Source organism: Bufo bufo, chromosome 4 (genome assembly GCF_905171765.1).
Source record: "Bufo bufo chromosome 4, aBufBuf1.1, whole genome shotgun sequence".
Classification (NCBI taxonomy): domain Eukaryota; kingdom Metazoa; phylum Chordata; class Amphibia; order Anura; family Bufonidae; genus Bufo; species Bufo bufo.
In genome coordinates this window covers 336,638,714-336,658,942 of record NC_053392.1, presented here as the reverse complement: position 1 = coordinate 336,658,942, position 20,229 = coordinate 336,638,714, and the positions used below count along the sequence as shown (strand labels likewise).

The 20,229-nt window shown below is 41.3% G+C and overlaps 1 protein-coding gene across 1 annotated transcript in view; it reads left to right on the top strand.

The window, feature by feature from the left end:
* Positions 1-20,229, top strand: part of AK9 (adenylate kinase 9) — a 132,957-nt gene that overhangs the window by 42,834 nt on the left and 69,894 nt on the right. The window contains exons 11-16 of the mRNA XM_040428864.1: positions 3,442-3,581; positions 3,677-3,857; positions 5,002-5,149; positions 14,518-14,597; positions 16,141-16,263; positions 18,045-18,201. Of these exons, the coding sequence (XP_040284798.1) occupies positions 3,442-3,581; positions 3,677-3,857; positions 5,002-5,149; positions 14,518-14,597; positions 16,141-16,263; positions 18,045-18,201 (829 nt within the window). The remainder of the gene's footprint in view (positions 1-3,441; positions 3,582-3,676; positions 3,858-5,001; positions 5,150-14,517; positions 14,598-16,140; positions 16,264-18,044; positions 18,202-20,229) is intronic.

The window sequence follows — 20,229 nt, the reverse complement described above, 5'->3', positions numbered from 1 at the left end:
GGGGGGCTTCAAATGGGACATGGTGTCAAAAAAACCAGTCCAGCAAAATCTGCCTTCCAAAAACCGATGGCATTCCTTTCCTTCTGCGCCCTGCCGCGTGCCCATACAGTAGTTTACGACCACATATGGGGTGTTTCTGTAAACTACAGAATCAGGGACATAAATATTGAGTTTGGTTTGGCTGTTAACCCTTGCTTTGTAACTGGAAAAAAAAATATTAAAATGGAAAATCTGCCAAAAAAGTGAAATTTTGAAATTGTATCTCTATTTTACATTAATTCTTGTGGAACACCTAAAGGGTTAACGACGTTTGTAAAATCAGTTTTGAATACCTTGAGGGATGTAGTTTCTTAGATGGGGTCACTTTTATGGAGTTTCTACTCTAGGGGTTCATCAGGGGGGCTTCAAATGGGACATGGTGTAAAAAAAAAACAGTCCAGCAAAACCTGCCATACAAAAACCGTATGGCATTCCTTTCCTTCTGCGCCCTGCCGTGTGCCCGTACATCGGTTTACGACCACATATGGGATGTTTCTGTAAACTACAGAATCAGGGCCATAAATATTGAGTTTGGTTTGGCTGTTAACCCTTGCTTTGTAACTGGAAAAAAATTATTAAAATGGAAAATCTGCCAAAAAAGTGAAATTTTGAAATTGTATCTATTTTCCATTAATACTTGTGGAACACCTGAAGGGTTAACAAAGTTTGTAAAAATCAGTTTTAAATACCATGAGGGATGTAGTATATAGAATGGGGTAATTTTTGGGTGGTTTCTATTATGTAAGCCTCGCAGAGTGACTTCAGACCTGAACTGGTCCCTAAGACTGGGTTCAGACCTGAGCGTATTTGATATGCGCGTTTAACGCGCGTTTGTGTCGCGCGTTTTTGTCCATAGTCAACGCGCGTATTACGCGCGTTTGTGTGATTAACAGCAGTGTCCTATGGCTGCAAACGCGCGACAAAACGCCCCAAAGAAGCTCAAGAACTTCTTTGAGCGTAGGGCGTTTCTCAGCGCGTTCAAACGCGCTGTAAAACGCTCAAGTGAGAACCAGGGCCATAGGGAAGCATTGGTTTTCATGTGTTGAGCGTTTTACAGCGCGTTTGAACGCGCTGTAAAACGCTCAAGTGTGAACCCAGCCTAAAAATGGGGTTTTTGAAAATTTCTGAAAAATTTCAAGATTTGCTTCTAAACTTCTAAGCCTTGTAACATCCCCAAAAATAAAATATCATTCCCAAAATTATCCAAACATGAAGTAGACATATGGGGAACGTAAAGTAATAACTATTTTTGGAGGTATTACTATGTATTATAGAAGTAGAGAAATTGAAACTTGGAAATTTGCAATTTTTTGAAGTAAATAAAATGAAGTAAATAAAAATGAATTTTTTTTACTTCATTTTACCAATGTCATGAAGTACAATCTCAGAATGGCCTGGATAACTCAAAGCATTTTAAAGTTATCAGCACTCAAAGTGACACTGGTCGGATTTGCAAAAAATGGTCCTTAAGGTGAAATAGGGCTGAGTCCTTAAGGGGTTAAAGGTTGGCTCCTCTGAGTCTAATTCCTGGGCCCCCGAATGCACTTCAGCGCCACTTGTCTGCAAGACGTTATATACATTGGGGCTACATATGGCCTCTGCTGTGGCACCGACTGCCTCATTATCTGAGTCCAGTACTGACTCATCTTGTGTAGGCATCTGCTTCTTGTGAGCTCCTTTTGCAGCTAGTGTTGAAGTCAAGTGGGCATATTTTTCTAACTTTGCAGCGGCCTCCCGTTGCACCTCCACTGCGCCGCCCAGATGCCCAGCAGTTGCCGCTTCGGCACCATCTTGGAGGTCCTTATCAGCACCTTTTGCTTCTTTTTTCTTAGTCATGGTGAGGAGGTATTGTTCCTGCCAGGTACCAGAGGGATCCTTAATAGGTCAGGAGCAAGGTAAGTACTTTTGCAGCAAGGGGATTCAGAAATTTCAGGATAAACAGCCGAGAGTGCACAGTAGCTAAGCAGACAAGCGGCCGCTCACATCCCTGGCTAGCCACTCCCCCCTCTTTAATCTTTATAATAATGAATGTGAATGCGATTAAGAGTAAAGTTTCAAATTTTTACAGAGGACACTAAACTGTGTAGGATACTTAAAGCGTACTTGAGTTGCATAGTGCGTTTGCATAATGGCTGTGCTTCTTTGTATAATCATCAACTGTGAAGGAATGTTTATGTTTGGGCTTCCCTAAAGTCTTTTTTTTGGCCATATTATTCCCTGTTTCAGCAGCACAGCTAGATGTATTTCACTCAGAAGCGGGGAGCACTGTGCTACTGTGACATCCTTCCCTTACTTCCCACTATGTTTGTTTTCAGCTTTGGAGCTCACAGAACAGATAAGGAGAGAAAAATCACACAAAAAGGCAGGAGGCTCCGGTGATGTTTAGAAGCAGTGTAGAAGCAGTTGTTTTATCAGGCTCAGGATCTCAGATAGCTCTGACACGTCCCCACTTCCTCACAGCCATCTTCCCAGTCTTTGTTACCAGGGACAGATCTTGCCTGACAACAGGCAGTAGACTGCAAATTAAATTGAAGACCATGACTTTACAGCTTTTGTTTTTTTCAGGTGGAGACATGCAGATTTCTTAAAGGGAACCTGTCACCGGGATTTTGGGGTATACAGCTGAGGACATGGGTTGCTAGATGGCCACTAGCATATCTGCAATATCCAGTCCCCATAGCTCTGTGTGCTTTTATTGTGTAAAAAAAAAGATTTTATACATATGCAAATTAACATAAAAGAGTCATATCTTACTTGTGTGACCAGAGAAGAGTCATATTTTCAAGCTGTGACTCATCTCAGGTTAATTTGCATATGTATCAAATCGTTTTTTTTACACAATAGAAGCACACAGAGCTATGGGGACTGGGTATTGCGGATGTGCTAGCGGCCATCTAGCAACTCATGTCCTCAGCTCTATACCCAAAATCCCGGTGACAGGTTCCCTTTAAATGAAGTGATTTCGAAATTTGCTATTTACACCATTCTCTATTAAATAAAAGTGTGTGAAAGTAAAGTGGCACTTGGAAGTACAGTACAGTGACTTGCTGTGAAAGTACAGTTACAGCTTGACTAAAAAATTACAGAATTATAGAAAGACCTAGATAAGCTGGCAGCATGGGTAGCTGTTTTGGCTTTGTGCAATGCTCTACCCCAAAAGGTAGTAATGATACTATGTCAGCATTCAAAAAGGGCTACCTGCTTTTCTAATGGCAAATAACACTGAGGCTTATAATTAATCCAATACTTAATGCTGTATATTTTATCTGAGAAAGGTTAAACTTGATAGCCCTGTGGTTGTCTTCAACATATGTAACTAAATTATTATTCTCTGAATGTAATAGATTTGTGTTTTGTAGGTTTGATTAACTAAAGAACTCAAAGATACCTTTTACTTAACAGGATGAACTAATGAGGACACTTTCATCCTACCGTATGATTGCACCAAGATACAGGTGGCGCAGAAGCAGATGGGGTACTTTATGTCCTGTGGCTTTGAAGGAGGGATATATTAAGAAAGGATTGGCAGAATTTGCTGTTAGGTAAACTTTTTGTATACCCTACACCCAATCGTTATATATATATATATATATTTTTTTTAATAAAATCCTGATATGACTTATTTCTTGATTTTCAGTTTTCTAGATAAAATGTACTTCCTTTCTTCTGAAGAATCATTGATAAACTTCGTGCAGAATCCTCGGCCATACCTTCTTCCTCCTATGCCACTACCTCCCTGCAAGGTGGCCGTTCTTGGACCAAAATCCTCAGGGAAGACAACAGTCTGCAACTTAATAGCTAATAAATACTCAGGAAAGGTACATGAATGCCATAGTTTTCACTGAAACAATATAAACTGGTTAATGTTCCTCCTTCTTTAGATTATTAATAGTGTTAGAAGTTGTGAGGAACTTTGTGACCATATAATAAAGATAATGCTGCAGTGTAGATATTTTATATTTTTTTAGCTTAAAGGAAGTTTGTCAGCAGTCTTGACCATGCTAAACCTCTCACAGCACTAGGACAAACATACTTTTTGTGGAGTTTTTATTATCAGGAGCAGTAATATTATATCCTGCTGGGCTCTGCTCCTGCAAGTGCACAGGATTAGGATCTTCACTGTGATTGACAAAGATAGCATCCAACCAGGAGAACGGTACAGCTGTCACTCAGAGCAGAGGGAAGGGGCTGTGAAGCAGAGATCATTTCACACTGAAGCCCCACTCTAGGAACTAGCAAGAACAGAATCTAGCAGAATAAATGTTCATATTCACACCACCCCATATAATTAAAAACTCCAGAAAAGATATATTTGTCTTGCTCTCCCCAGCCACAGCCTAGTGCTGTCAGAGTTTTAACATGGTCAATATTACTGAAAGACTTCTTTTAATAACTCTGAGGTTGCCTAATATATAATAGTGTGTCTGCCATTCCTTTGAAAAGGAAGCAAGAGTTTATATTAATCACTAAATAGGGATAAAGGATTTGCAGCAGCTGAATTATTATTGCAGGGTGTAATCAATTTCATTTGTGGTATAAATTCTATAATTGGACAGCTATCATACCCATATCAAACTATGGCAAATGACCCCTGACGTACAGTATGATATAAAAATTCAGTCCATGCTGATAGTTTCTTTCTGGTCTCGACAGAATCTAATCGCATTTAGCACAATCTTCCCTTGCTAATAATGCATCACGGGGTTCTAAATCATATTGAATTAATCGCAGTCATTTATGCATTATGACCCATCCCTGAATCTAAAAAAACATATTATGTTCCTTGAAAATGCATAGCTTTCATTGTAAATGCACAGTCAGATTCCAAGGTTTTCCATTTTTACTATCAGACTGGTATGTGACATTGTCTGTTCCTTCGTGACTATTGAAAGTTTTAAGTGTATAGCCATAAGAATTAGTGAATCATGCACATTTTGATAATTTCCATGTCTGTATTTTTAGGTATTTGACATGTCTATGCTTATTATACCGTACATGGAAGAAGCTAAACAAAATGCCTTGGTAAAAGCTTGTGAAGAGGCCACTGAAAAAGCCATAGAAGCTGTCAAACAAAAGTTACAGCAAGAGAAATTACTGAAAGCAGAAGAAGGTACATGGAAATTTTTCTCAATTCTGTCTCACACCCCCCCCCCCCCCCCCCCCCTTTATTTCCTTCTGTGTGGTCTCACACATGACGTTTTGACAAAAATGCTGCACTTTTTTGGGTCGTTTTACATGCAGTTTTTTTGAGTGAAAGCCAGAAGTGGATTCAAAGAGGAATGGGAAATATAAAGGAAGGACTTGTACTTCTCCTTCCAGCAGGATCCACTTCTCGCTTTAGTTCAGACAACTGCATCAACAACTTTAAAAAATATGTGAATCCACCCTTTGCTGTTCTTTATCTGTTCTTAGAGAATTTGGTAAACTCAGTTCTCATATGACTTTTCAGTTGCCTTGAATAAAACACTTTTCACTAAATCTAAAACATAAATAAATTTTCTGTCAATTTCCAAATAAACTTCAGAAGATACGTATCTTATGTTTTATTAAAGAGGACCTGTCACAACTTCTGACATGCCTGTTTTAATAGCTTCATACATTCCCCATGTAATAACAATTCTGGAGCATCTATTCTTATGACTCTATGTTGTGCCATTCTTTTATTATTTCTACTACAAGTTATACAGTGGGATGCGAAAGTTTGGGCAACCTTGTTAATCGTCATGATTTTCCTGTATAAATCGTTGGTTGTTACGATAAAAAATGTCAGTTAAATATATCATATAGGAGACACACACAGTGATATTTGAGAAGTGAAATGAAGTTTATTGGATTTACAGAAAGTGTGCTATAATTGTTTAAACAAAATTAGGCAGGTGCATAAATTTGGGCACCACAAAAAAGAAATGAAATAAATATTTAGTAGATCCTCCTTTTGCAGAAATTACAGCCTCTAAACGCCTCCTGTAGGTTCCAATGAGAGTCTGGATTCTGGCTGAAGGTATTTTGGACCATTCCTCTTTACAAAACATCTTTAGTTCATTCAGGTTTGATGGCTTCCGAGCATGGACAGCTCTCTTTAAGTCACACCACAGATTTTCAATTATATTCAGGTCTGGGGACTGAGATGACCATTCCAGAACGTTGTACTTGTTCCTCTGCATAAATGCCTTAGTGGATTTTGAGCAGTGTTTAGGGTCGTTGTCTTGTTGAAAGATCCAGCCCCGGCGCAGCTTCAGGTTTGTCACTGATTCCTGGACATTGGTCTCCAGAATCTGCTGATACTGAGTGGAATCCATGCGTCCCTCAACTTTGACAAGATTCCCAGTCCCTGCACTGGCCACACAGCCCCACAGCATGATGGGACCACCACCATATTTTACTGTAGGTAGCAGGTGTTTTTCTTGGAATGCTGTGTTCTTTTTCCTCCATGTATAACGCCCCATGTTATGGCCAAATAACTCAATTTTAGTTTCATCAGTCCACAGCACCTTATTCCAAAATGAAGCTGGCTTGTCCAAATGTGCTTTAGCCCACCTCAAGCGGCACTTTTTGTGCTGTGGGCGGAGAAAAGGCTTCCTCTGCATCACTCTCGCATAAAGCATCTCCTTGTGTAAAGTGCGCCGAATGGTTGAACGATGCACAGTGACTCCATCTGCAGCAAGATGATGTTGTAGGTCTTTGGTGCTGGTCTGTGGGTTGACTCTGACTGTTCTCACCATTCATCGCTTCTGTCTATCCGAGATTTTTCTTGGTCTGCCACTTCGAGCCTTAACTTGAACTGAGCCTGTGGTCTTCCATTTCCTCAATATGTTCCTAACTGTGGAAACAGACAGCTGAAATCTCTGAGACAGCTTTCTGTATCCTTCCCCTAAACCATGATGGTGAACAATCCTTGTCTTCAGGTCATTTGAGAGTTGTTTTGAGACCCCCATGTTGCTGCTCTTCAGAGAAAATATAAAGAGGAGGGAAACTTACAATTGACCCCCTTAAATACTCTTTCTCATAATTGGATTCACCTGGTTATGTAGGTCAGGGGTCACTGAGCTTACCAAGCCAATTTGAGTTCCAATAATTAGTTCTAAAGGTTTTGGAATCAATAAAATGACAACAGTGCCCAAATTTATGCACCTGCCTAATTTTGTTTAAACAATTATAGCACACTTTCTGTAAATCCAATAAACTTCATTTCACTTCTCAAATATCACTGTGTGTGTCTCCTATATGATATATTTAACTGACATTTTTTATCGTAACAACCAACGATTTATACAGGAAAATCATGACGATTAACAAGGTTGCCCAAACTTTCGCATCCCACTGTAAATGAACTGCTAGCAGTCTGCAGTAAGGGTACAGAGGGGTGGTAACCAGTTGGGGGGGGGGTGTACCTGCACAGACTCACTCTATCCAATCAGTGCTGCCATTTTCAGACTGGGCAGGTACCCCCCCCCCCCCCCCCAACTGGTTACCTCCCCTCTGTACCCTTACTGCAGACTGCTAGCAACTCATTAAAGAATTAAAGAATATAATAATAAAGGAATGACACAACATAGAGCCATAACAATAGATGCCGCAGAATTGTTATTACATGGGGAATGCATGAAGCTATTATAACAGGCATGTCAGGAGAGGTCACAGATCCTCTTTAATGAAGCCACATCACTATACAGTGGTGTTTGTTGCACAGATGGAGCTGTAATGTCCGCTTCTCTATTTTACGAAACTGAGAATTGCTGGTCACCCCTAAAAAGGTGACTGTATAATTTGAATGTGACCTTCATGTATCTAAATTATAGATGATCAAAAATAACATCTGCACTGATCAATCATTCCCCAAATACAGCGTATATAGCTTAGGTGCATGTAGTAATCTAGTTAGTGTAAAAAAAATTGTTAGTATTATTGGATTGAAATTGTTCTACATCTACCTCGAACTTGGGATCTGCTGGGCAGCAAAATGTCAAGGACTGGTCACTTGGCTTCTGAGGTTTGTCAGATCAAAGCTAGGCAGATATATGCCCAATGTGTCTGAACCTAGAATGTGTATAAAAATTGGCACGATTTTACGGAACTAGGGCTTCTCCAATTTTTCCCACCTGTCTCAAAAATGGGGCAGGGCTTAATGGAAGAGGCATGGCTTGTACGCCAAAATTGCTCTACAATTCTGACGTAAAATTCTATTTCAAAGTAAGCCAACTAATAGTTTGTATAGAGTTAGAGAAAAGTATTAATCTCTACAACAGATTTATCATCCAGCCTAAGCCCCTGTGATTTCTGGTGCAGGTCTAGACTGCCTGTCTAAGTTTAGGTCTTCTATAGGATTAGTAAATCTGCCCTACAGTGTTTCCATCAATAAAAATGACTATTATTATCCTAATAATGACAGATGCTCAGAAAGAAACAGAAAAGAAAGAAGAACCTGATGAATCATCAAGTCAGGTGGATGAAGACCGAATTGAGAAAGGTTAGTAGAATGTAAACATAATGCTGCAGAAATAAATCAGAGGTCTTACGGTCATTTTGCGCCATAATTTGCAACTTGTAGGGGTTCTCTCCACTGGGGCTTAGCGGATTGGGTGGGGTTTAGTATGCCCGCTGGATTTACTATAACTTATTCTAGAAACTGGCATATGTTATAGCCTAATTCCACTCCCTGGCTGGCATAGACTTGAGTTTCCGGCACACGATAAGGCAGAGATGTGCCTAATTTGCTAATAGGCATCTACCTCTTAATAAATTAGGGGCATCTCAGTCAAGCACAGGAAGACCAAGACTAGTGTATGGGAACACAAGTCTTGGTAAAACTTCTACAATATGTCTGGGTCTACCTTTTGCCCTGCAGAATTTAGCTGCATCATTTTATAGTTCTTTCATGTGCATTCATTCAGGGCTGAGACAAGGGAAGGCAAAGTTGGCACCTGCCTAGGGCACCATTAAACCTCGGACTTCAGCAGTCCTCGGAAATTAACAAAAACTGTCTCTTTATATATTTCCTTCATCAACTCAGTCCTACATCTGAGCAGATAGTTATACTGGCTATACTAGAATCAGAGCTGGGTCTAATGAACTGGTGATGTGAGAGAAAACTTGGAAGAAATATGCCTGAGCAATACTTTGCCCAAGAAACTGCCCTCCTTATATATAAGGAGGTAAGAGTACTGCATGTTGTAAGATACAGCTTCTCTTGCTTGTATCCTTAGGCTTCTCATCATTCCAATACTCCGCAGTCTTGCCTCCATTTCTCACAATTTACTCTGCCTGAATACTTTCTCAGCTTTCCTGTAGCCTCCCACTGATCCAGTGTAAAATAAATTATTTGATGCTTTCTGCAGGCATCAGCCACTAAGCAGAGATTCTTGCTTATAAAGTCATAAAGCTCGCATTGAGTTCTGACAGCTGTATACGGTAAATCTGTATGCAGTGAGCTCCTCCTAGTGGTGAATATATGGTGGTATGGTGACAAGTACGTAAAGAAAAACTGAAGCTACAATGCTGTGCTGAATTATTTCTATATAGTGTTTTGTGAAAGTATTCATCCCCATAGCTGGTTTTCCTGTTTTGTTGCATTAACAAGCCCTCCAAACATGTCAGAGACACAGCTGTGGAGAAATATAGATCAGGGTTGGGTTATAAAAATAAGATCAGGTTAAAAGAAATATTCCAAACTTTGAACATCCCATAGAGCACCATTAAATCCATTATATAAAAATGGAAAGAAGACGGTACAACTGAAACTTGACAAGAGAAGGCCACCCACCAAAACTCGCAGACTGGACAAGGTGGGCATTAAGCAGAGATTCAACAAAGACACCAACAATAACACGACACCAAAGATTTACGGCGGAGATGGAAATATCTGTCCACAGGACCACTATGAGCCTCAGAGTGGGGCACTATGGGAGAGTGACCAGAAAATAAACATGTGTGGAGTTTGTCAAGCCACGTATAGCTACTCCCCAAACACAGGAAAGGTTCTCTAGAAACCTGAGGTGGAAACCCAAGAACACCATGCACACAGTGAAGCATGGTGGTGGCAGCATCATGCTGTGGGGATGCTTTTCATTAGCAGGGACTGGAAAACCGGAGAGGATTGGAGGAAAGATGGATGGTACCAAATACAGGGCAGGTCTTGACGACCCATAGAGTATAATGACCACTAGTGGCCCTTAACACAGTATATTGACCCCCCACACACAGTATAATAACCCCCAGTGGCCCCCCACACAGTATAATGACCCCACAGTGGCCCTCCATTCAGAACAATGACCCTAAGTCGCCCCCTATTCAGAATAATGACCCCCAGTGGCCCCCACACTGGGGGTTATACTGTATAGAGGAGACACTGGGGTCATTATACTGTGTAAGAGGCCCTCACTGAACTGACTAGGCCCCACAGCAAATTTTTGTACGAACCCCCCTCCCCCCCTTCAGTGGGTTCACATCACAGTATAATAAACTAGAATCTATATACTATAAAGATATTAGCCCTACCCTGGAATAATAATACAATTAGGGGGTCATTTATTAAACAGAAATACGCCTATTTTAGGCATATTTCTGACAAAGATTGTGGCGCAAAGGTCCTTTGCCAGGTCTAAAAATGGTGGCATGGGCAGGTAAGGGGATACAGTTATTGCCATACAGTTATTGGATACCTCCGCCATACTTCCATACAGTGATCGGATAAAACCGCCATACAGTAACTGGATAACACTGCTATGCAGTGACTGGATAAAAGGGTATAAGAGGGCACAGTACAGGGTGGAGGGGCACAGTCACGTGTCCCTGTGACGTTAGAAGGCCCTTATGGTGCATGCGGGTTAGACACCACCATAATGAGAGGCAGAGGAGTGAGACAGGGGCCCAGGGCCCTGGATGGACAGGAGGGGTGGTTACAGCAAGTAGGTGGAAGGGGCTCTGAGGGGGATTCATACAAGAAGTAGGGGGCAGGAGGTCTGTGCAGGGCAGCAATAGGAGATAGGAGGGTGGAACAGAAGCTCTGGATACATGAGGGAGGAAAGGACACAGCAGGGGCTCCATGAGGATACGATAGGACAGGATATGGGGGGGGGGGCAGGTGTCATGGAAGCAAACTGCCTAATGAGGCAGTAAAACAACTAAATAACAGCTTCAAGAGTTCCCTGCCACGTCCCCGTCCCACAGAGAAGAGACAGTCACAGTGCAGACTCACTTACATACTTGTCTGCATCTATTCACACTGCTGCTCCAGCCCTGCGGTCTCTCTCTCCCCCTCAGGCAGCACGTCCTGTGTAGAGGGGGCATGTCTGAAGCTTCTCAGGCAAGATGTCCTGCTCTGCTGGAGTGAAGAGAGGGTGTGTCTGAAGCTCTGCAGCACAGGAGCTTGTAAGGGGGACAGAAGCAGCCAGCCTCTGCATGCTGTTGATGCTCCTTGCTCCAGTCTGATGCTGCGGCCTTGCTACTGCTCCCGGGCCCCTTCTGCCCTCAGGGCCGAAGCAGTGGCTTCCACAATAGCTACACCTCTGGAGCTGCGGTTAGTGAATGAATTGACCGCAGCTCCCCTGCGTTCCAGCAATGAGCGATTCCATCTGTATTGATGGAAGTGCTCATAGCAGCACAGTGGGCCCCCCAGGAGCAGTGGGCCCCGGCATTTGCACGGGTATGCCGGGTGCTGACGCCGGCCCTGCCTAGGAGACTTGTATCTGTATTTGTGAACGAGGGGGGCTCTATAAAGTATGTATTTTCATACTGTTGTTTTTGTAATGATTGTATGTGTCAGAGTAAAAAGAAAACTATTTTGCACCTTCAAAGTGGTAGGTGTGTTGTGTAAATCGAATGGTGCAGGACACCCCCCCTAAAAAAAAAAGTCCTTTTTAATTCCAGGTTGTAATGCGACAAAACAGGAAAAAAACACTAAGGGGTGATTACTTTCGCAAGCACTGTAGCTGATTCCAGTGGCTTTGTGGAGGCCCAAATTTCTGGACTCATAAAATCAACAATATGCCATTATCCTCAAGCTTTCATCTCATGTACTGAAGGAAGCATTAATACTAGCCAATGTGAACATATGGCAGAATACTGGGCACCTATCATTACCGACAGGGGTAAGTCCTTCATAATGGCCCATGAAGAATCAAACCCCATTTCAGAAATACACAGACATATCATAAGTGATATTCTTACAGGTATCTTAGTGAATTTTAGAAAAATGTGCATGTCGCAGTGAGGGGCACCTTTCGAAGTCTTTGCTTTAGGCCTCATGCACACGACGGATACATCCGTGTGCATTTCGTATTTTGCGGAACAGAACAGCTGGCTCCTAATAGAACAGTCTTAGGCCCCATGCACACGACTGTATGTATTTTGCGGTCCGCAAAAAGCGGATTCGCAAAAAATACGGATGACATCCGTGTGTATTTTGTATTTTGCGGAACGGAACAGCTGGCTAATAGAACAGTTCTATCCTTGTCCGTAATGCGGACAATAATAGGACATGTTCTATTTTTTTTGTGGAACGGAAATACAGACATACATAAACGGAATGCACACTGAGTACCTTCGGGTTTTTTTTACGGACCCATTGAAATTAATGGTTCTGTATACGGTCCGCAAAAAAAATGGAATTGACACGGAATGAAAATACGTTTGTGTGCATGAGGCCTTAGATGTCAAGAGAGCATGATGTAGAAGCTTTCATCACTATGTTGATTCCTGGGTGCATAATATTACATGTGCCTTTCTGTCCCTGCTGTTTCCGGTCCCCACATGGCCTAGAAGTGTGAAGTGCGGATTCCCAGCACATTACCACTGCTGGCCAGTCAGTGACTTCAGCTGTGACTAGGATTTTTTTTTACTCACACAGCGTTGCCAATTTTTTTCAGCGCCCAGACAATACCTTTAATATTTCTAACTATAAAGGAAAATGGTATAATGTACAGTCGTGGCCAAAAGTTTTGAGAATGACACAAATATTAGTTTTCACAAAGTTTGCTGCTAAACTGCTTTTAGATCTTTGTTTCAGTTGTTTCTGTGATGTAGTGAAATATAATTACACGCACTTCATACGTTTCAAAGGCTTTTATCGACAATTACATGACATTTATGCAAAGAGTCAGTATTTGCAGTGTTGGCCCTTCTTTTTCAGGACCTCTGCAATTCGACTGGGCATGCTCTCAATCAACTTCTGGGCCAATTCCTGACTGATAGCAACCCATTCTTTCATAATCACTTCTTGGAGTTTGTCAGAATTAGTGGGTTTTTGTTTGTCCACCCGCCTCTTGAGGATTGACCACAAGTTCTCAATGGGATTAAGATCTGGGGAGTTTCCAGGCCATGGACCCAAAATGTCAACGTTTTGGTCCCCGAGCCACTTAGTTATCACTTTTGCCTTATGGCACGGTGCTCCATCGTGCTGGAAAATGCATTGTTCTTCACCAAACTGTTGTTGGATTGTTGGGAGAAGTTGCTGTTGGAGGGTGTTTTGGTACCATTCTTTATTCATGGCTGTGTTTTTGGGCAAAATTGTGAGTGAGCCCACTCCCTTGGATGAGAAGCAACCCCACACATGAATGGTCTCAGGATGCTTTACTGTTGGCATGACACAGGACTGATGGTAGCGCTCACCTTTTCTTCTCCGGACAAGCCTTTTTCCAGATGCCCCAAACAATCGGAAAGAGGCTTCATTGGAGAATATGACTTTGCCCCAGTCCTCAGCAGTCCATTCACCATACTTTCTGCAGAAGATCAATCTGTCCCTGATGTTTTTTTGGGAGAGAAGTGGCTTATTTGCTGCCCTTCTTGACACCAGGCCATCTTCCAAAAGTCTTCACCTCACTGTGCGTGCAGATTCGCTCACACCTGCCTGCTGTCATTCCTGAGCAAGCTCTGCACTGGTGGCACTCCGATCCCGCAGCTGAATCCTCTTTAGGAGACGATCCTGGCGCTTGCTGGACTTTCTTGGACGCCCTGAAGCCTTCTTAACAAGAATTGAACCTCTTTCCTTGAAGTTCTTGATGATCCTATAAATTGTTGATTGAGGTGCAATCTCAGTAGCCACAATATCCTTGCCTGTGAAGCCATTTTTATGCAACGCAATGATGGCTGCACGCGTTTCTTTGCAGGTCACCATGGTTAACAATGGAAGAACAATGATTTCAAGCATCACCCTCCTTTTAACATGTCAAGTCTGCCATTTTAACCCAATCTGCCTGACATAATGAGTTAACAAGACGATTACTGAAATGATCTCAGCAGGTCCTTTAATGACAGCAATGAAATGCAGTGGAAAGGTTTTTTTGGGATTAAGTTAATTTTCATGGCAAAGAAGGACTATGCAATCCATCTGATCACTCTTCATAACATTCTGGAGTATATGCAAATTGCTATTATAAAAACTTAAGCAGCAACTTTTCCAATTTCCAAAATTTATCTAATTCTCAAAACTTTTGGCCACGACTGTACATCCAATGCAATTTATGTTGTGTTTCTGTATAGAAGAATTGGATACAACTGAGAAGATTTGGGAACAAAAAGAAGAACTAATAGAGACGACAGAGGAACAAAGTGTCCTTGAAGAAGCAGGTAGAAACAGCATTTGAATACTATTATCTAGTACTGAGAATTCTTACAGCTTCTCAGAGCACTGGATAAGTCATTGTACTGAAGCACTACTTCCCTATAAAATATGATTATAATAAAAAAATAAAAAACATTCATATATTACATTTTAGGCTACTTTCACACTTGTGGCAGAGTGATCCGGCAAAACGTATGCCAACTGATGGCATTTGTAAGACTGATCAGGATCCTGATCAGTCTTAAAAATGCCTGATCAGTCAAAAAAATGCATTGAAATGCCGGATCCGTCTTTCCAGTGTTATCCGACAAAACGGATCCGGCATTTATTTTTTTCACCTTTTTTGTCGGTCTGCGCATGCGCAGACAGGATGGACGGGTCCGGCATTCCGGTATTATTTCCACTAATACACTCCTATGGAAAAAAATGGCATTCAGGCAAGTCTTCAGTTTTTTTCGCAAGAGATAAAACCGTAGCATGCTACGGTTTTCTCTTTTTCCTTGATCAGTCAAAATGACTGAACGGAAGACATCCTTATGCATCCTGAACGGATTACTCTACATTCAGAATGCATGGGGATATGCCTGATCAGTTCTTTTCCGGCATTGAACCCTTTTGACGGAACTCAGTGCTGGAAAAGAAAAACGCTAATGTGAAACTACCCTTAAACCGTCCTCATAGATCATTTCCAAGTTTTCTGCAGAGCAGAAGAGGTCTCATAATGCTAAAAATGTATAGTCTTCTTGCCATAGTAAGGCCGATGGAGGGCAGCAATTGGACAGTAAGTCCTCTCCACCTCACTCTTTCCAGTATGAGGAGTAACTCACTGCATCACCTTGAAAAGAACTTTCTGAATACTATGAGAACTCCAACATCCAGTTGAATACTAGATTGCATTTAGCAGCCGTCCCTTAAAGGGGTTGTCCCACGAAAAATATTCTACATCTTTCAAACCATCACTAGGATTGGAATACTAATACTAATTGCATGTAATTAAAAATGTAGTATAGCCATTGAGTTATTCTCCGAAATCCATCTGTATAGCGTCACCTGCTGTGCATGCCCCCTAAGCTGCTAGCGTGAAATAAATCTAGCAGAGCAACTGGAGCAATGAAGGCTGAGAGCACAGGATCCATGTGAGGTACAGGGCTGTTACTAAGTTTTTAGAAAGAGATTGTCATGTACTATATGATATTAGATTTTCTTTTTTTATATTAATTGTGGGATAACCCCATTAATTAAACAGGGTCTAAAAGTACTGATAGCAAATGGCATTTATGTAATTCAGGGATGCTCAACCTGTGGCCCTCCAGCTGTTGTAAAACTAAAACTCCCACAATGCCCTGCTGTAGACTGATAGCTGTAGGCTCTCCGGGAATGCTGGGAGTTGTAGTTTTGCAACAGCTGGAGGGCCGCAGGTTGAGCATGCCTAATGTAATTAAAAACATAAAACCCCTTTGCTTTCTTTAGATTCAAATGAATGAAACCTTTCCAGAGTTGGAGCTTCAACATAATTTTTCTTTTTGCTTTACATTGTAGAACAGGTCACTGCTGATCATCCTGAAGTCCAGCAAATGGTAGCGGAAGCCGTGAGATTAGTACAAGAAACCCCAGTAACACTAAATCCAGATGTTTATGTCAGTGCACTGGATAAAGCTATTACAGAGGTACGAGTTAGTGTCTGTCTGTGTGTATATATATATATATATAAAGTATATAATGTTAACTGATATATCGGCTTCAATTGAAAAGGACAACATAATCTGCAGGTTTAAATTATACAGTCCTTAGGGGGCATATATCATAGGGGTAAGTTCTAAAAAAAAAAAATTCAAATGTGCTGTATTTTACTTTTTGCCACTTTACACCACTCTCGCCACTTTTTTGCAAACTGGGTGAGAAAATAGGTGTGGTTAGCTATGTTAATTAGTTTCACTCCAGATTTAGGCTACATGCACACGACCACTGCTCTTTGTAAGAAAAGTTATAGTAGTACACAGATGACAAGTCTGTGCAATAAGCTAAGGGTACTTTCACACTAGCATTGTTAGAATCCGGCAGGCAGTTCCGGCAACGGCACTGTGGGATACAAGGTTTTCAAAGCTTGTCTAACCAGGACGTGTCCATGTGTGAAGGGTATCTTAACAGTGTCCCCCACAACAGTAAAGTGTGAATGGCTGTAGTCTCAGGTTACCTTGCTGACTCCTATGCTTGGCCATGCCGATTCTAAAATCTCCTCTTTCTCTTCCTATCTTTCTCTTGATCTTTCAGTAATTCACACAGAGATCTCTGGAACTTGAGGTTTAAAGGGAGTCTGTCACCTACATAACATGTTTTAAACTGATTATATAGCTCTGTGGGAGGCAGATCCATAACACTGGTGGTACCCGGGTTTAGTTTTTCAGAGCCTCCAAAGTGCCAAAAATGAAGTTTTAAAGATATGCAAATTACCTATCGCAGGTGCCCAGGGGCGGAGAGTGTGCTGCAAGTGCCCAGTGCTCCCCGCCTTACTTGCTCCTGACTCCTCCCCTCTGTATCGTCCGGCCAGCCCTGTATCCTTGTGGCGTCATTCTCTTCTCCATTCATAATCCAGCGCCTGTGCGCTCCACCGCCGGGTCCGTTACTTAACTGGCACATGCACACTGCATATCAGTATGCCTCTGCCCACAGTGGTAAATTTACTGCGCAAGCCCGGACCTGAAGCGCACAGGCGCTGGATTATGAATAAAGACGAAAATGACGCCGCAAGGATACAGGGCTGGCCGGACGATACAGAGGGGAGGAGTCAGGAGCAAGTAAGGCGGGGAGCACTGGGCACTTGCAGCACACTCTCCGCCCCTGGGCACCTGCGATAGGTAATTTGCATATCTTTAAAACTTCATTTTTGGCACTTTGGAGGCTCTGAAAAACTAAACCCGGGTACCATGAGTGTTATGGATCTGCCTCCCACAGAGCTATATCATCAGTTTAAAACATGTTATGTAGGTGACAGACTCCCTTTAATGAGAAGGACCATGTGTCACTGCTTCCTTCTTCTCTGAACTCTCTCCTAAGACTCACTAACTAACGGAACTGGGGCAGATCTTGAATCCCTACCCAACCTCTTGCCATCCATACACATCTATACTGGGCATAATACACAACATGACAATACATTACATAACATTAAACAACAATCCGCTGCTCTGGGGTACTGTAGGACCACCTCCTTGACTTCTAAGCCCAGTATTAGCAGGGATATAAATGAATTAAATACACAGTATACTGAATGTTTTGCAACAAAACTACTGGTATATATCAATTTGCTCAGCTCCTCCTGCTCTATTGCCTGCTGTTCAGACACCATGTTCAATGTGATAAGTTCCCTTTTAACAATTCTTTCACGGAAACTATTGTAGGTGTTATAAATGTGCCCTTCACATATGTCACTGTATTTATCATTGTACAGTTCAATGAAGAAAATAAAGAGCGATTTCCTGGTGCCCCCGCTGTTGGAGGATGGGTGTTAGATAATTTCCCTAATTCACCTAATTATTGGATACCTTTGGCAGAAAAGGGATTTCTTCCAGACACTGTCATTTGTTTAAAAAATCAAGCAGATAATGGTAAGTTTTCTTTTTTCAAGTAAATGTGAAAATATGATTGTTCTAAATGTTAATGTAATAGAGGTTATAATATTCAATGCCCATTATCTATGTATTTGTATTATAGATAGTAAATGCTGGATTTTTTTTTCTGTGTTTAGTTTACATTTATTATGTACATTTTTACATGTCTTTTCCAAACACAATAAACATATTGGAGCAGCTTTAAACATTGCAATTCATAAGTGCATCAGTAATTCTTTAAAGGGTTTGCCCGACAGTTTTTGAAATGTTCAGGGGATCAGACAGGCCTATTTAAAATGTTCAGGGGATCAGACAGGCCTATAAAAGAATAAAAAGATAAACTCACCTGCTAAATGTCCCTGTGTTCAAGCACTGTGGGTTCAGTCCCCAGGGCTTAGGTCCCAAATTCTTAACCTAACCTCTTCCCTCCTAATATTGCATACAGTACTACATACAGTGCCGCCTACCTCTTACATTCAGTGATGTTTTCTTTGATGTAGATGTTCCTTTTCCTCATCTTCTCATTTCAGACCAGACCGCCATGATGATTTCTTTCAGTCATCTCGTCTGTGCAGATTTTGAGAAACAGACATCTTAGTTTCCTACTTTTCCATCATCCTCCCACCTTCTGAACACCCCATCCTGCCACCTCCAATACTGCGTCCGCTTTGCTCCCCAATACTATGCTGCAGAAACCGTCCCCCTAAATACTAGTACCACACAGATAAAGCCCCCTTTAATAATTATTGGCACACAGTGTCCTAAAAAATAACTGCGCCCAGTAAACAATTTCCCTGACACTAATGGTGCCACATAATGTTCCCCAAAAATAATTGTGCTAAACGGAAACTGTGCCAGGGTGCCCCCCACAGTAATAGTGCTTCCCAAAGTCCCACTAATAGTAATAATTCTCTGCCAGAGCGCACTTAGTAGTAATAGTGCCCCCAACAGTACTAATGTCCCCACTGTGCCCCAGAATTTATTATACTCTCATAGTGGCCATACTAGTAATCATGTTCCCCATAGTCCCCCAGTAGTAATAAAGCTAATCATAATTTGCCCAATAATAATAATTCTCCTTATGTGTGACAGTAGAAAAATGTCTCCTTATAATGTAAGCCAGTATATAAAATGCCCCCTTATAATGTGCTAGTACAAAAAATACCCCCTTATAATGTGAGACAGTACAAAAAATGTCCCCTTATAATGTGCACCAGTGCAAAAAATCTCCCCTTATAATGTGTGCAAGTACAAAAAAATGCCCCCTTTCTGTGTGCCAGTACAAAAAAATACATTTTCTTAGTGAGCCCAGTAGAGCCAATGTCCCATAGTCAGGCTCGGACTGGCCCACAGGGGTACAGGTGAATCCATGAGCAAAATGGGCCCCTAGTCTCTTACCCCGTGCACAAGTGGCACATAACACAGTAGACTTACTATACTACATACATATATTCAATGTACAGCACCTCAACCATGTATAAACAACTTGATAGATTATTAACCCCTTAAGGACCAGGCCATTTTTTTTTAAATTTGACATGTGTCACTTTATGTGGTAATAACTTTGGAACGCTTTTACTTATCCAAGCCATTCTGAGATTGTTTTCTCGGGACACATTGTACTTCATGATAGTGGTAAATTTCAGTCAATATTTTTCATAAAAAAAAAAAAAGCCAAATTTACAAAAATTCCAAACTTTCTCTGCTTTTAAAACAGATAGTGATACATCATATAATAGTTATTACTTTACATTTCCCATGTGTCTACTTTATGTTTGGATCATTTTGTGAATGCCATTTAATTTTTTTGGGGACGTTAGAAGGCTTAGAAGTTTAGAAACAAATCTTGAAATTTTTCCGAAAATTTCCAAAACCCACTTTTTAAGGACCAGATCAGGTCTGAAGTCACTTACATAATAGAAACCTCCCAAAATTGACCATATTTTAGAAACTACACCCCTTAAGGTATTCAAAACAGATTTTACAAACTTTGTTAACCCTTTAGGTGTTCCACAAGAATTAAAG